Consider the following 16,624-nt stretch of genomic DNA (forward strand, 5'->3'; position numbering starts at 1 on the left):
TTGGCCCGTAGAGAAGATGCACTCAATCCAGTTAATCCATTTATCATTGAAGCCCATGCATCTCATTATGTTAATCATAGGCCTGTGTCCAATTGTGTCGAATGCTTTGGCAAAGTCGAGCTTCAGAAGAACTATCTGCTTCCGCGATGCGTGGCATTGGTGAATGTATTGAAATTCCCAAGCCATGCAGCCTTGGATGGTCCGGCCCTTCATAAATCCATATTGGTTGCGATGGATGAGTAGCAATATAACCTTTTGGAGACGATCAACCAAGAACTTTGTGATTAGCTTGAGAAAGCAGTTAAGGAGGGTGATTGGGCGATAGTCGTTGATAGTTTTGGGCGAGTTGATCTTGGGGACGAGTGTGATAAGCCCATCATTGATGCTTGTGAGATCCAGATCACCCGCATGGAATTGGTCACAAAGAGCATAAAAATCATGCCTAATTATGGGCCAGCATGCTTTGAGGAAAGCCCCGCTGAAGCCATCAAGGCCAGGTGCTCGGTCAGAGGGCATCTCTTTCATTACCGCATCGATCTCTTCGTGCATGAAGGGTGCAGTTAGGTGATCTAAGTTGTCAGCACGTTGAATAATGGCAGGCAGGTCAAATTTCATTTCAGTGGGTGAGATTGTCCCAAGACGAGTTTTATAAGTTTGGAACAGAAGCGCTTCTTTACTTGGATGATCATCAACTTGGGTACCATCATTGTCTTGAAAGCAAGCATTGTTGTTTTTACGGTAGCGTTCAGTAGCAACTGCTTGGAAGAATTTTGTATTCTCATCACTGGATTTAACCCAACAGATTGTACACCTCCTTTTCCAGTATTGTTTCTGATATTGAAGAAGCCGGAGCAAGTGCTTCTTAAGTATACGTCTGAAGTTGGTTTCACGAGTGGATAGGGTTCTTTTATTTTCCAATTCATCCATGTCAGCTAGGACCCTATTGCAGTTATCAATGGCAATTGAGAGGCGGGAGATAGATTTACTCCAAATTTTAAGAGCATGTCGGAGTGCCTTGAACTTGTAGCAAAGGATCGTATCAGCATTTTGTGATCTCACCGGTTTGTCCCAGGTATTTTTGACAATATCCATGAAGCCAGGGTGTTGTATCCAATAAGATTCAAACCTGAAGAGTCTGCTGTGAGGAATCTTGGTCTCGAACGAGACAACACAAGGGATGTGATCCGATACAGGTTTTCCAAGCGGCTTGACTAGTGTTTTGGGATATGCATTTGTCCAGTGGATCGATGTAAAGAACCAATCCAATTGCTCTAAGAGCGGATCGAGCTGCATGTTGCTCCAGGTGTAGGTGCGTCCTTTGACAGGTAGCTCAATGAGGTTTTGATGCCGGATAATATCATTAAACGTGAACATATCCTGAGTGCTACCGCCAGGTTTATTACGATTATCCTGTGCTCTAATGTAATTGAAATCGCCCAAAAGCAGCCAGTGTTGGGTGTGCGGGATATCCAGGTCATATAACCAATTAGTGTACGTGACACGATCATCCCTCGTGCAAGGTCAGTAAATATTAGCTAGAGTCCATGACTGGGCTGACTGCGTGCTGGAAAAGTGTGCTACGAGCGCGTAAACGTTAGAGAACACAACCGTGCCATTAAACATCGAACTTTTCCAGATAGTAATAAGACCACCAGAAGCACCACGAGATGGAACGAACGCAAAACGATCAAATTGTCGAGGACAACAAGACTTAATAAACACAAGATCAAAAGCAGTCTTTTTAGTCTCTTGCAAGCATATAATAGAGCATCCACTAGAAAGTACGGCATTATGAAGCGCTAGCCGTTTCGATTCAGAGTTCAGACCTCGTATGTTCCAGGAGAGAACATTCCAGCTACGCAAAAGAGTCATTTAAGGACTGATGATATTAAGTTGAAGGAAGAGTAGCTTCCACTCCTGCTTCCTCCTGTTGGGGGACATCTGAGGAAGGATTGCTGGAAGTAGAGGGCATAGACGGTGCCGCCAGGAGAGCATCTTCAGTAAGTTCAGCCGCTAGAACCGCATCTTCAGTAAGTTCAGCCGCTGAATCCATCAGGGCTAAGTCAAGTTGTGGATCTGGGGGTGTATCAGTTTCAGGTTGCTGATCTTCAATGACCACTGATGAGGTTGGCTGTTGCACAAAGTGGACTCTAGTGCTATCAGAGGACACAAAGATAGATATCTCTGCAGTGTTGTTCCTCATGCCATAGCCATTGGACCAAGGGCCAATTTGTGGAGATCTGAGGCCTAAGAGCCTCAAAGATAAACGTGTTCAACTGCTGTCTGGGGATAGGGTCAGAAATCAGGAGAGATAAAAGTTCATTACCATCAGCAGAGAGCCCAAACTGAATGCCTTAATTATGCATAGTGACTGTGACTGTCAGAGAGTCATTAGGCATTGGAGGATCCAATTGCTGCACGGGCAGAGGTGGCACGATGAGCACTACAGTGTTGTCAGAGCTGATGTCATCAGTGATAGTAATTGAGTCATTCCAAGCTTGCATGGGACTGTCAGAAAGGTTGTCTTCAGGAACCAGACCATGCTGAACCGTTAAGCCTTGCGCAGCCAGCCATGCTTGGTAGTTGATCAGGTGCGGTGGTAGCACTGGTAGAGGAGCAACAGGGGGGCTTGCCATTCATCCCAATCAGCTTGAGAAGGTCCATCTACCTCTGCATTGTCACCATTGAAACCAGCAGGTGGTGCAGCATTCTGGACTAGCCAATTGTGGACCTGCTGTTGATAAAGCTGTTCTGCTGTGAGTTCAGGTCCAAATTGAGGGTGCGGGTTGCCGTCCGGTGGTGGTGTATCCTCACCAGGCGGCAAGACCTCGTGCAAGAGGCCATTCCAGTCATTGCTCCTAAGAATTGTGATTTGAACTATCCAGCAATCTCTGGCTGCACCCAACTGCCAGACAACGAAGCTCTTTGGAATCAACTTGAGGCAACTAACACGAGCTTTCAAAACAATATAACGCCTGTCCTGTCGTGGATTGTACCAGGAGACCAGAGAGCCATATCCACCGAGGGCTTTTGAAAGATAATAATCCATCTGATAGTCATACGGAAATCCAAAGAACATAAGGCACACCTCAGGCCCAAAGGAAGTAGTGCGCCTATTCAGAGCCTCATTACGGGGGACAAAAGAGATGAGCAGATCTCATCCTCCAACTCGATGGGGGTGGCTACTGCCGTGTCCCGCATAAAAGAGTCCACAAAACCAAAAATGCCAATGCCAAATGGATGATCGCTGACTTTAGTAGTTAAGAGATGAGATTCATGGAGCAGACCTATGATCGTGTTGCGGATAGCAGCTCGGCGGTGAAGAGGAACATAGGCGCTTGTCTCCGCAATGGCCAAGAAGTCGTGGTTGAGCGGCGGGATTGGGCCAACCACCAAGCCACTGCGCACCAAGCGGTCGGCAGGTCTAGGCTAGACAGCGAACCCCGGCAGGAGGAACGGCACCGGGTTCAACGGGTAGTTCGCCATGGCGAGAGAGCTCGGTGTAGGTGGGGTTTGCTCAAAGAGCTGTAATGGTGAAGAGACTAGACTGGGCGGTGGCATTTTGGGAACTAGAGCGGGAGACGGAGCGTGAGGGGTAGGAAAGGAAAGACCAGATGTCTTGGGAATCCATTTCCATTTTTGTGCATATCGTCTCTTGTGACAAGATTTGGCCACGTGCACATAGAAGGCACAAACGGAGCATTGGATGGTGACCGTGGTCTTCCTCTGTCTATGGTCATGGACGGAAGGAGCAAAAGATCCGGGCAATTTGATTTGACTGTGATTCGGCCGAATATCTTTAGGAATGGGATGGTGGTTACCAAAACGTGTACAGTTTGTTGCCTTATGGTCTGGCCCCGAATAGTTAAGACAAATTAGGCGGGCTTGACACGTAGATTTGTTGTGTCCCCATTGTAAGCATCGTGGGCATAAAGAAGCCCAGTGGGCTGATAATGAAATAATCTCTTCCAGAGAATAGTGGGCTTGAGCCAAGTCCGCTTTGTGACGTGCAGTGAGCATAGGCGGCCAAGATGAGTGAGGGGGAGCATATCGAAAGGCCGAATTCAAATAAGTCCGTGGTAGGGGCGGATAAGGCACATTTAACAGACATTTAAATCCCCCCAAATTAATGTGATTGGGTAATTGTTTCTCCTCTAATTCTGCCTTTGACAAAAAAAGCTCCATCAAAGCAATACGATCAATTCTATCGGGGGAGGAATTAGGGGGGTCAGGACTGGTTGAATCTTTTGCCAACGAAGAAAATGATCCAAACTTAATTTGAATATCCTTTGTGGAATCGTGTATGATCAATTCCGTTGGCAAGGTTGAAGAAGAAGCCTCATGAGCATTGTTATCCGAGAAAACCATAGAGGAAATAGGTTTCAAGCTACTCATATTGCAACCCATGAGCGAGCCAGGAATGGCATAGTTGCTGGGATGTAAGAACCTCAAATCAGATTTGATAGCCAATGGGTTGCGAGCAGCAATATCAGTCAATTCCATGTCCGCGTGCCAACTAGTGGCAAGTATTGGAGCTTTAGCAAATCTCCCGTTAAATAGGTGAAAATGGCAAACAAAATCTGGTCAAATGCGTTCTTTAAGCTTATAGATGAAATGCCCAACTTTGTTGTTTGCCACGGAAAACCGAAAGGAACGTGAGTTGATTTGGACCACATTGAAACCCGAGCAAAGACCACCAATACAACACTGCAGAGCGATGCCAACAGAATCCACCGAGAGGGGGAAGGAGGCCGAGGAGAAAGAGACCACCAAAAAGAACTCCTTGGCGTCTCGAGAGGGTGAGAAATGTACTTTGGATCCAAATCTTCGTCTCACCTGATCCGCAAGGGCAATGCCCGGTGCAAAATCCCAATGTAGCAAGCCCTCCATGGGTGGAGGAGCTAGAGGTCGCCATGGTTGGTGCGGTGGAGAAGAGAGAGGTGGAAAGGAATGGTGGTGGAGGAGAGGGAATCCATCTTGCTCTTTCGTCAGCTAGTTGCTCACAATATGACAAAGTTCGGCCTGAACAAGATTGACTTGGATGTTCCTAGAAAGAAGAGGAAGAAGACTCACTGTTAGATCTTCTTAGTGAAGACCAAGCATCAGCATTACATGTTCCTTTTTTTGGTTAAATTGTTTTCCGCTACTATCGCTGGTCTTGGTTATTACGTGTTCAATGTGTTATTGCTATCATACCACCCGATATTTGGATGATGTTTTCTGTGTTGTTCTTGTGGTTTGGCATAACAATTTTGCATTGCACATGCACTAGTACTATAGGATAATGTGTACAGTGCTTTCTTGCTATTGAGCTTGACCGTACTGTAGATTTTGCTTTATGGTTGCTGAAATGTGAAGATCAGTATATCTATTCAGCTTGAACATACTTTAGATTTTTTTCAATATCATTGTGCTTCCTGCTATCAACAAATCAAGTTTTTTCCATGGAGATGGCTGGCCATTCTTTTCAAAACAAGCTATTACTACACCGATTCGTTATTTTTGTGCATGAACATTTTTATGCCATGGACATTTTTTGAACTAATTTTGAATTCCAAAACATTTGTAATGCGTGAACATTTTTTGAATTGGATGAACAATTTTTGAATTCATAAAAAAAGGGATAATTGGTTTTATACCCTTAGTTGTGTTTCCCTCGTTAGGATTGCCCCTAGTTTCTGAAAACACTTGGTCTTGCCCAACCCACTTTGGCGTCTTGTGCTTTTGCCCTTTGACCGTTTGATTGTCACTTTGAAAAGTTCATAATTAATGCATACTAAATCGGAAAAATGCAAATAAGATATCAAAATGTTCAGAAAAACATCACATGTATGTCAATATCACTTGCATTCATGACAAAAGTGCTGGTAAGTGCCCATCCAAGTTTTAGCTTTTATCATACCACCATGAACAGTAAAATCTAAAAAAAATCAAAAAAATTGGTGGAAAAGAATGACAAATGTTCGAAGTGCTTACCAAGTTTCATCACGGAATGACGTTCGTGAAAGTTGTGGCAAAAAAAAACAATCAACACTCGATTTTTTTTGTTTTGCCACGAGTGGTCTTTGTAAAGCTTTTTCAGAAAAGGCTAAACTACTACTAGTGGTAATACGAGTGTGTGACACTAGCCGATGCAGTGGAACGCAACGGAGGCACTCCAAAGGAAGCTCAACTAGTGAACGCATTCCGATCAACCGACGCAAAAGACTCCTCCTCGCCTCGCTGGTTTACATTTATATCTGCATCGAACGGAGTAGTACTACCTGGATCTTCTTCATCTGGGTAAACACAGCCATTGACCCTCTCTCGATTCTGCCAAAGACGAAGGAGACCTCTCCAGGAGAGAGCATCGACCTGTCTTTGCACAACAGCTCGTACTCCGGTTTTCATTAAAATACTGCCTGCTTTCGTCTAAAAAAAATAAGAAGTATAAAATGGCTCATGGTTTTCATTAAAATACTGCCTCATTTCGTCTAAAAAAATAAGTACTATAAAATGGCTCAGGGTTTCCATTAAAATACTGCCTGATTTCGTCCAAAAAAAATAAGTAGTACTACTATAAAATGGCTCATGGTTTTCATTAAAATACTGCCTGATTTCGTCTAAAAAACAGGTAGAATAGGACGAGCATTAATTCGTTCTCGATGAATGCCGCCAGTCAAACAGCGCCGTCGTCGTCGTCGTCTCCTCCTCCTGCACCATCTGTCTGCATGACAGGCAGGTCCCACTAGCCCCACGGATCCACCTGTCAAGCCATGCATGCATGCACGCCAGCCACGTGTCCCCCCTCCGCCCGGCGAGCCAGGTCGCCGGCCCCTCCGCAACCCGAGGCACGCACTAGAAGAGTAGATTCGTGCCGCCATCCACGCCCACGTTTTTCCTCGATCGATTGATTTCTTCTCCCCGCCCCTCGTCCGCCGGGTCTGCAAACGGCACCGCCGAAACGGCAGCGCGGCCGTCGCCTCGCCCGCATCTCTCGCTCGCGCGCCAGCCCGCGGCGACGAAGACCGGACGGTGGCGGGAGTGACAAGTGAGGAAACTCTCCCGGGGGAGGCACTCCTCTTAGTCCACACGCGAGTCGCCAATACAAGGCAGCGTTTTAAAGCCGGTGGCGAGTGGCGACGACCCGTAGCTAGCAATTAAACCAGCAGGCGTTCCGTTTCGTTCTCTTCCCTTCCCCTCTTTCCTTTGGCCGTCGATACATCTCTCTCCCCTCCCCTCGGCGGCCATTAATTGGACGGGATATCGATTTCTCCCTCCCTCCGCGGACGATCTAGCTCTAGCGAGAGATAAGTGTTGTGTCTGCGTTGAGAGGGAGAGGCAGGGAGAAAGGCGGCCATGACCACCGGCGGGAACGGGGAGGAGCAGCAGGGGCGGAGGCTGTTCGGCGTCTCGCTCACGGACAGGCCCGTGTGGCAGCAGTTCCTCATCTGCTCCTCCGGCTTCTTCTTCGGCTACCTCGTCAATGGCATCTGCGAGGTACCTACTTCTCTTCCATCTCCTCCCCTCCTCCTCCTCCTTCCGATTATACACTCTACCCCGTCCGTGTTCCTTCTTCGAATCATCGTTTGTTAATTGTAGTATGGAGATCTCGCAACATTTCCTTCTTATCGAAGGGAAAATCTCGCAAGATTTTACGTTTCGGAGTGCATTGATTTTTCCTTTTGAAATCCGGAATTAATTGCACTAGGATCGATCGATAGATAGATACTGTTTCTTTTCCACTCCACATATTATTTTTCTTCGTCCTAGGCTGACTGACTGACTGACTCGTAGAGTTGCCCGGTCAACATGGTACCCCGAACACGAAGCTTCTGCACACGTTCCCCTGATTTTTCTTTTCCTTTTGCCTCGTACAATTCCTGCACAAAATCGACCATCGATCTCCTATCGTTTTCGAAACTTTGTCGTGGTAAACTGAATTCTATGTCCGTCCTCGTGCTGCTGCAGGAATACGTCTACAACCGGCTCCAGTTCAGGTACCCACCTAACGATTGGTGATTGATCGCTCGCGAGACGTACTCTCTCTCAGTGTACTAATGGTGTTTGTGGTGGTGGTGGTGCAGCTATGGGTGGTACTTCACGTTCGTGCAGGGCTTCGTGTACCTGGGGCTGATCCGGCTGCAGGGGTTCACGGTGAAGCACATGGTGAACCCGTGGCGGACCTACGTGCGCCTCTCCGCCGTGCTCATGGGATCCAACGGCCTCACCAAGGGCTCCCTCGCCTTCCTCAACTACCCCGCCCAGATCATGTTCAAGTCCACCAAGGTGAGGTTCGCCAAAGTTATTTCTGCTTTTTCTATTTCTGTCAGACAGTGCAGTAACTTAATTTATTGTCATTATTTCATTTTATTTATTGTTGCGGCATGAGATGTGTTGTTGTGCTCTTGTGTGAGGAAACTTGAACCTTTCTCTTCTGGGAAATGCTCCAATTTGAGAATCCGACATCAGAAATGATGTCTGCTGAGCTGCCAAGCTATTCCTGTTCAATGATGTGCAGTACTCTAATTCGAGCGTGTTTCTACTTTTGAGTCCGGGATAGTACACATACTCTTGTTGCTAAAATCGGAGTATGTAGGGCAGGCAGAACAGTGTTGTCGATATGCGCATTCTGAATGATTCCCTCTTAATTTGGTATGCACGACAAGGCTGCTTTTAAAAGTTTAGTTTTGTCTGTGATGAAATGTCTAGTATTTTGCCAGCGAGAAATTGCTTTTCAAATGATCATTCTTTGATAATAATGTAAATAATGTACTAGTGGTACTACTTCTGCGAAGGGAATGTGCAGCTGAAGGAATAGACTGTTGCTTGTAGCACTTCCTCAGTTCCCTGTCCCTAGGAAGCAGAGGAGAAACCCATGTGAATGTTTACTGCTTCCCATGTTTTGAAACTTCCAATTGGTAGGAAGTTGACTACTGGTAATTTTCTGAGAAAAGTCGAAATGAAGTTGAGACCAGAGAACTTCAGTTAGTACTTAATCTGAAAATAAAGAATTTCCAGTTTCAATCAGCGGTGCAGATCTTATTTCTGTTTTTGACCTTTCGCTCTGCCATTCAGGTGTTGCCGGTGATGATAATGGGAGCATTTATCCCAGGATTAAGACGCAAGTACCCGTTCCATGAGTACGTGTCAGCGGTGATGCTCGTCATCGGCCTCATACTTTTCACGCTCGCGGACGCGCAAACGTCGCCTAATTTCAGCATGATCGGTGTGGCCATGGTGTCCAGTGCACTCATCATGGATGCCTTCCTTGGTAACCTGCAGGAAGCCATCTTCAAGATGAACCCAGACACCACACAGGTACTCTATGTACATTTTGATGTCTTCTACATGTTTCTGTCAGTTATTGAATTGGGAGAACACTGACACTGAATACTTGCTCTCTGGTTAGATGGAGATGCTGTTCTGCTCAACTGTTGTTGGCCTGCCTTTCCTCGCTGTGCCAATGGTGTTAACAGGGGAGCTTACGACGGCGTGGAGTGCGTGTTCTCAGGTATATGATCAAAATCTCTCCTCCATGTTGTTTTGTCAGGTATTTTAATCATCAGATACTTTAGTTCAGAATGTGTACAAACCAGATGGTAGGGAAAGAGGAAAGAATCAACTACTCTTTTGTGAACAACACTAGCCTTAAGGAATCCATCTTTGCAAGTATAGTTCATTTTGTAGACAACAAGACATCTCAGCACTACATTCTTCATTCTTCTGATTTGATTCTAACCACATTGTCCGGAAAAGTATCTGATCCACTTGGAATTTAAAGGTGCTCCTGGTTAACTTGCTGTTAGTACTTCTCCCCAAAACGATTGCTGAAAAAGATTAATCTGACAGACGTTTATGCCCACTTGCAGCACTTGTACGTGTACGCCGTGTTGGTTTTCGAGGCGATGGCGACGTTCGTCGGGCAGGTGTCTGTGCTGTCCCTCATCGCGCTCTTCGGGGCCGCGACGACGGCCATGGTAACGACGGCGAGGAAGGCGGTGACCCTGCTCCTGTCGTACCTGATATTCACAAAGCCCATGACGGAGCAGCACGTCACGGGGCTCCTGCTGATCACCATGGGGATCGTGCTGAGGCTCCTGCCGGAGGACAAGGAGAAGAAAGGCATGGCCGAGCGCCAGCAGGCGAAGGCGCAGCGCGGCGAGGAGAAGCGGCGGGGAGACGGAGTAGAGGAGGAGACATCGCCCTTGGTATGATCGGTGACTTGGATGAGCTGAACGAATAACAAATCAGAGTGCAGGATTTGGCCAACTCTGCTTTTGTGAACCTTTGTCCAGTTTGTGTTGTTTGATGTCGTGGAACTGTTTTGGGGATTGTAACTTGTAAGTTAAAGGGACAAATCAGACTGCAGGATGGAGATGATCACAGATGGATTAGATGTTGTTAATCCTTTTGCCTTAGGTCTCCGTGACAATATATCATGGACAACTGAGATTATCTATGAAGTGGAAAATCACATAAAATTCGTTAAAGTCATCTTCTCCAGACTAAGCTTCTCCTTGACATCTTTGATGTTCCTCCGTGTCATTGTTTTTGCTTTTGAGAACACCTCACTCGTGACATTTTTTTAGAATATTGATGACACCTCACTCGATCTTAATATTGACCATACTTCTCTCCGTTCATGGCGGAATGTGATATGTCCAGCCGTCTCTTTCATTTGCTTGATCTCCCGAGTAAAAGGCGCATGTTCTCCTCTGCTCCGTTCCTCTGGTCTACTGCACAGTTTGAAACGGTGAACCCCATCTCTTGAAGTTCTTGCCTAAAGCTCTGAAATCATTAATTAAGATGTACCTCTTGCACATGTAACTCTCACTCCCTTTGGTGGTGAAGATTTTATCTCAATTATGCGTCCAAATCACGAACAGTTTTCGATATTGTGTTTCCCATGTTGAGATCTTCGAAATTAGATCCAATGTTAATAGGTTTGGACGAACTACTTTTTCCGAAAAAAACCAGAAGCAGAAGAAACAGGAAACAAAGAACAAAAACATGGTGCCTTTTTACTTTTCGGGAAACACAGTCGTGCTTCAACGTGAAGTACAACTGTGCTTTTGACTTTTCAGAAAGCACAACTGTGTTTTTTACTTTTTCGGAAAGCATGTTTGTGCTTTACTGGGAAGCACAACAGTGCTTTTCATACTGTGTGCTTCACGAGAGAAAAAACAGATTTTCTTTCCCTCAGAACACCTAGGAAAAACCAAAAATGACCGCAGAGAAATAAAATCACTTCCAAAGAAGAAGACGGTGTCCGGTTCGAGCGCTTGTCTCATACCGTCTGGTTTTCGTCCATAAGTCAACCCAGAGGAGGTAACACTAATCACAAATTTCAATCTTATCTTTCCTTCTCCTCCAAAACTCAAAGAAATTTTGAAGTCTCTCTCTCTCTATATATACTCGTTTTTAGTTGAATCCTCTCACGTGAAGGATCTACGATATGTTCCCGCAAAAATAAGGACCTACGATATGCTTCTCCCCCAATCTTCAAGTTATTTCTCGCGAATCCGTGCTCTTACATCCTTCTATTGGACTGAAAATTATTTCCATGCTAAGGTTCGTACTCGTTTTGAACCGTTTTACCTGTTGAGCACTTAATTGTTGATGTTGTAATGATTTCAATTTGTTATATGTTAATGTTGGTTTGCATCACTTTGTCTTTCAAGACACAAAAATGTACCACCGATTGATGCTTGAGTTTTTGAGAACATCTTCACACACACACACGCACACGCACACGCACAAGCACACGCGCACACACACACCACACACACACACACACACAAACACACACACACACACACACACACACGCACGCACCCACACACGCACACGCACGCATGCACACACGCACACGGATACTTTCCGTCCGGTGGACTAAAGCTTCGATATGTCCCTAGCGGAGTGGTGCACTCAGTTTGGCTGCACCAACAAATACGGTCATGTCCGTTACATCCACACGTTCTACACCCACGTCCAGTACATCCACTTTATGAAATAAGTTTTGAAGGCCATAAGCATAGGGCCAGTTTCATTGGGTGTCCTGCTATTCGATATTTTTATTATGTCATCACTAAGAAGTTGCAGTAACATGGAGAAGTATAAAAAGTTAAAGAAGAAAATATGCTCTTCATTAGGAAAGCCGCAAACCCCAACACGGACATCACGCTGAACTTAGGTGCAATTCTTCTACTTCACCTCACCCAACAAGCAAACCACGCGCAAGACGACATCACTTGCGGAGGATTCGTCACCATCTTGGAAAACTCCCTTGGCCTCGACCTTGCCGGCTTGAACCCGTTGGGAGAGAACCGTCTTGTTAATATTCATGTTATCCATGGTGTCGGGATGTTAGTTTCTGCTCATGGTCATTACTACATATGTATCACTGGAGTGGGACATTTGTTGCTCACTCCCATGCCTAAACGTTTCTCGGTCGAGGAGGGAATTTTGCATTATGTTGCACAAAAAGAGGAAGAGACTTTTGAGTTTTGACCAAGAGGCTCCTTAACCCGAAGAGAAGAGGTGGATGAAGGAGAACCCGCACCGGAACAAGACGTGCAGCCCAAGGATGGCATTGAAGGGGGGACGCCCTACACCACATACGTCGTCGCATACAACCTTGGAGACTCCATCAACAACATGAACGACCTCCATTCTCGAAAAAAAAACATGAACGACCTCGCCAACTCTCTCTCAGGCAACACCGAGTACATGGCATCCCACAATGAGTTCTCGAGTTTGGGCGTGCAAAATCCCAAGCTTGGGGAGGTTGTCTTCACGTTTATATCAAGATGTGGAAGCATTTATTTGAATAAGTTGTAATATGGTTGTACTTAAGCTCATTGAAGAGCTTCAAAAAGCTCGTGTTGGTCGGTTCCAACACTTTGCTTGTCTTTTTCTTTAGTTGGTTTTTAAAAGCTTTGCTTTGCTCATCATTTTATTCGTGTATTTTGCAAGTTATCATTCAAATTCCAAAAATATAAAAAAATTCATTCACTCTTTATAGTTGTGTTTTTCCTTTGAATCTTTCGCTAATTCTTTGTACAACAAAGTTGATCTACGCCGAGTGACGAGAACACACCATAAGGAAGAGAAGCGTGAACATTCATGGATCTGAATTATGTCCTATGACTCCCGCTTTTTGAGCTTGAAATGCTTATGCTAGTTGTAGTAGTAGAATGTGTTATCTATTCAAGTGGGTGTAGGTCTTGATAGTTAATACTACGATTTTATTCGTTTAGGAAAATTAATTAAGAAGCCTTTGTTCTGTCTCATCTAGATAACCAAGACTTGCTGTGAGACTGGTTTCAAATAAACTAATGATAACGAGATAATCATGCATAAGAAAAAGTCTCTCAAAAGACTTGGGTGTTGAGAAAACTTGATAAAAGAAGATGGTATTAGAAACACTAAACCACATAGTATTTAATTTGATAGACTCAATATAGCACTTGTAGAAAGATTTGTCCAGAGAAAGCAAGTTAGAGGTGACTGAGATTATTACATGCCAAAATTTATTATGCGGTACATGGTATATTGGTTGAAGCGTGCTCCATGGCCTTGTCACCATATGTTGCTTGATGCGTTTTACTATGACTTTCTTACCCCTCTTGAGTTTAGGTTGACAACTCTGCTGACTTGTGAACGATCTATCAGAGTCTCGACTCAGATTTTGGCTATAAGTTGGTTAAAGTCCATAGCAGCAATGCTATGACGAATATTATTCGGCTTTATCTCGAGGGAGTGTGTATGTGGAAAAAAAGAATATTGACCAATGCGCGAGACAAATCTTGGTCCATAATATTCGACTTAAGCCACAACAAAACCCTACCGTTTGCATGTATTGTTTCTTTGGCATGGTCTCATCACCGTAAGACAAAAGTTTCTGCAAGAAACAATGGAAGGAGTAATTGTGAGCCTTGAAAAGGCAATGCTCGTGGGTGTTAGTGAGTTTCTCTAAGCACCGTCTTGTCTTTACACTTTTCACTCCCTTAAATAATGTTTTTCTTCCAAAAGTGTTCCCGGCAAGCAAGTGGTTGCTAGACGAATTAGAACAATTGTAGTTGATTACTTTATCTAATTATGTTAATTATCTTGGTCTAACAAGCTTGCTCAATAACTATTGTTGCCACTACAACTATGCTAAGTTTTCAGGTGAAGAAAGCGATGGGCTATCTAGGCGCACTGATCATAAGCGAACTAAAACATTCTCATTACTTTGGTTTAAACAACGAGTAGGGCGTTTCAGTGCCCAGACTTATCTGCAACCGGTTAGAAAACAATTCAATTTTTTTTGAAAAAATTCAAAAAATTACAATTTTTTATGCGGTAGAAAATTTGATGCGTGAGGCCCGCCCCAAATTGCAAGTTATTTGGACACCTGAGCAGCTCTCAGCAAAAAAAGACAAATCGGGCCAAAACAATACATGGACAGTAAACATTTTTACAGACCCCAATTTGTCTTTTTTTTTGAGAGCTCCTCAGATGTCCCAATGATGTGAAAATTGGAGCGGACCTCACGCATCAAATTGTCTACCGCACAAAAAAATGATTTTTTTTGAATTTTTCTAGTATTTGTTTTGATTTTTTTCGTCGGGGCAGGTGCAGATGAGCTCGGGTGCAGAAATGGATTTTCGTTAAACAAAATTTAAGCTAGTATTTTGTTCCTTAGTATTTAAGCTCGGGTGCAGAAATGGATTCAATGAGTTCCTTAGTATTTTGTTTTTTTTGTCGAGGCCGGTCAAGATTTAAGCTTGGGGAGGTTGATGAGTGTATTCTTTACACTCATTCCGCCATTATTTACACCGAATAATCCTAGATATTCTCATAAAATTACTTCGATCTCATCACTAGTGACTAATAAATGCAAAAAATCAACTCCCTTGGTTTAAATTATTTCTGCATGAAATGGATCATTAAAGAGAAGGAAATTAAGCTATAAATGAAAATATGAAGTGTGGAAATCAAGCCAAATCAACTGGGGGCGCATAGGAGGAAACATCGTAGAAGACGATGTATGGTACGGATGTGAGTGCTGGTACCACCTTCTAACTACTCGAAGACGCCAGCCCCAACACACTTTACAAAAGGCTTGAGGTCCCATTTGTAACCGAGGGTAGTCGAGGAGAATAGAGAGTCACTAGAATCAATGTTGCTGTGAAAAAGCCCTCCAGGAGAAACCCTAGCCGCCATGATCTCCATCTTCATCTTTGTAGCCATTCTCCCCATAGTTTGCCATACATGTAATCGATTTGTTGCATACGACGACATTTTACGACCTTATTCAATCATTCATCTATCAATGCCATCTACAGTGTTTCCCGTCTCCGATCTGATTACGATGAGTGAGTAATCCCCGCAGGCGTTGGGCTAATCATAGGTATTGACCTTGCTTAATTGAATGTTATTTGTATGTGTTATCACAATGGATTTCTCTTGTCTGTGTCTCGTTCAAAGGCCCCACAAGTACCCATGATCATGTAGATCAAGCAAGGAGGAGGTAAAGTGTAGGTATGTGTGGAAGGCTATATTGAAAGCCGGTGACAGTAAGGATTAGTAAAATAAATGAAAGCAACTCCTTGGGGACCATGAGGTGTAGTCATTAAACGACCAATGTGTTGGTCTAGAGAAATTCTTAATAAAATGAGGTAACCCCATGCGATGGTAAGGGCCTTAGTTGGACAATAGACTCACACAGATTGCTGATCGGTGGTGACGATATTTGGATGCATCCCCCACATCGCCACGTTGAGAACACATCATAATGGTGTCTATCGGGGCCATGTTGGAAATTAAGACAAATCCTAAGTGCAAGTATAAGGTCGTAAGTAAAGTCCTCCTGCCTATTTCCATGTCATTGTTTTCTCTCTGCAACTATGATATTCGGTCTGGGAAATTAGAACTTCTAACGACAACAATAGATCCATGTGTGCTAGCAGTACTTCCTATGGGTTCGATGCCTAGGGTCACCCTTGTGGAAAAAAGTTGGGATTGTCTACATCCGAAATGGGATCAAAGGTAATCAATATGCATAATGAAATATATTATATGCTTAGGGATGCCAACTTGAGATTGCTTAACTTGGCGCTTAGGGTTCGATGGCCATGTATGGAGCAAGTGATGGATGCCAAACCATGGAAGGAGTTCAACATACAAGTTCCCGTGAAGTCCTTGGCTTTATACTACATGACAATGACCACCCGACTTGGAGATGGGGCTAATGCTCTTTTTTGGAGAACCGGTGGCTAGAGGATGGCCGAATGCTGAAACTCACACCTAACCTTGTGGCCTTCGTCAAAAAGCCTAAAATCAAGGTGTGTTTTGTTAGAGATGCTCTTAGTGGTGGCTGGTGGGAGGACATGAGCCCGGAGATGTCGGCTCCAGCACTGCGTGAAGTCCTTCTCCTTGGAGATAGGTTAGCTGACATTGTATTGGAGGACGGCATGGAGGATTGCTTGGTTTGGACATGGGAGAGAGATGCATACTTATTTGGTGCTAGTCGGTGGGCGCACATAGTGGGGCACCTTTGACTTGTAAGGTGTTTGGCTAGTTGGCGGCACGTCGTAGGTGCTAGACTTCTGATAGGCTGGGAAGGCAAGGGCTGCCTGGCCCAACTGTGTGCCCG

General features: G+C 44.6%; 1 protein-coding gene across 2 annotated transcripts; it reads left to right on the plus strand.

Annotated features, from left to right (window-relative positions):
• The first annotated feature begins 6,899 nt into the window (after positions 1-6,899).
• LOC119304172 (UDP-galactose/UDP-glucose transporter 2-like) lies at positions 6,900-12,822 on the plus strand. 2 transcript variants are annotated; one of them, XM_037581342.1, is made up of 8 exons: positions 6,900-7,479; positions 7,951-7,979; positions 8,067-8,268; positions 9,058-9,300; positions 9,392-9,493; positions 9,852-10,190; positions 11,428-11,553; positions 12,562-12,822. In XM_037581342.1, exons 1-8 carry the CDS (start codon positions 7,339-7,341, stop codon positions 12,820-12,822), a joined length of 1,443 nt encoding a protein of 480 aa, XP_037437239.1. In that variant the 5' UTR covers positions 6,900-7,338. The 2 variants fall into 2 exon arrangements, with proteins under 2 accessions (XP_037437239.1, XP_037437240.1); XM_037581343.1 differs by lacking the exons at positions 11,428-11,553; positions 12,562-12,822 and having other exon boundaries at positions 6,908-7,479; positions 9,852-10,476.
• The last annotated feature ends 3,802 nt before the right edge of the window (positions 12,823-16,624 follow it).

This window comes from Triticum dicoccoides, chromosome 5A, assembly GCF_002162155.2.
Source record: "Triticum dicoccoides isolate Atlit2015 ecotype Zavitan chromosome 5A, WEW_v2.0, whole genome shotgun sequence".
NCBI classification, from domain to species: Eukaryota; Viridiplantae; Streptophyta; class Magnoliopsida; order Poales; family Poaceae; genus Triticum; species Triticum dicoccoides.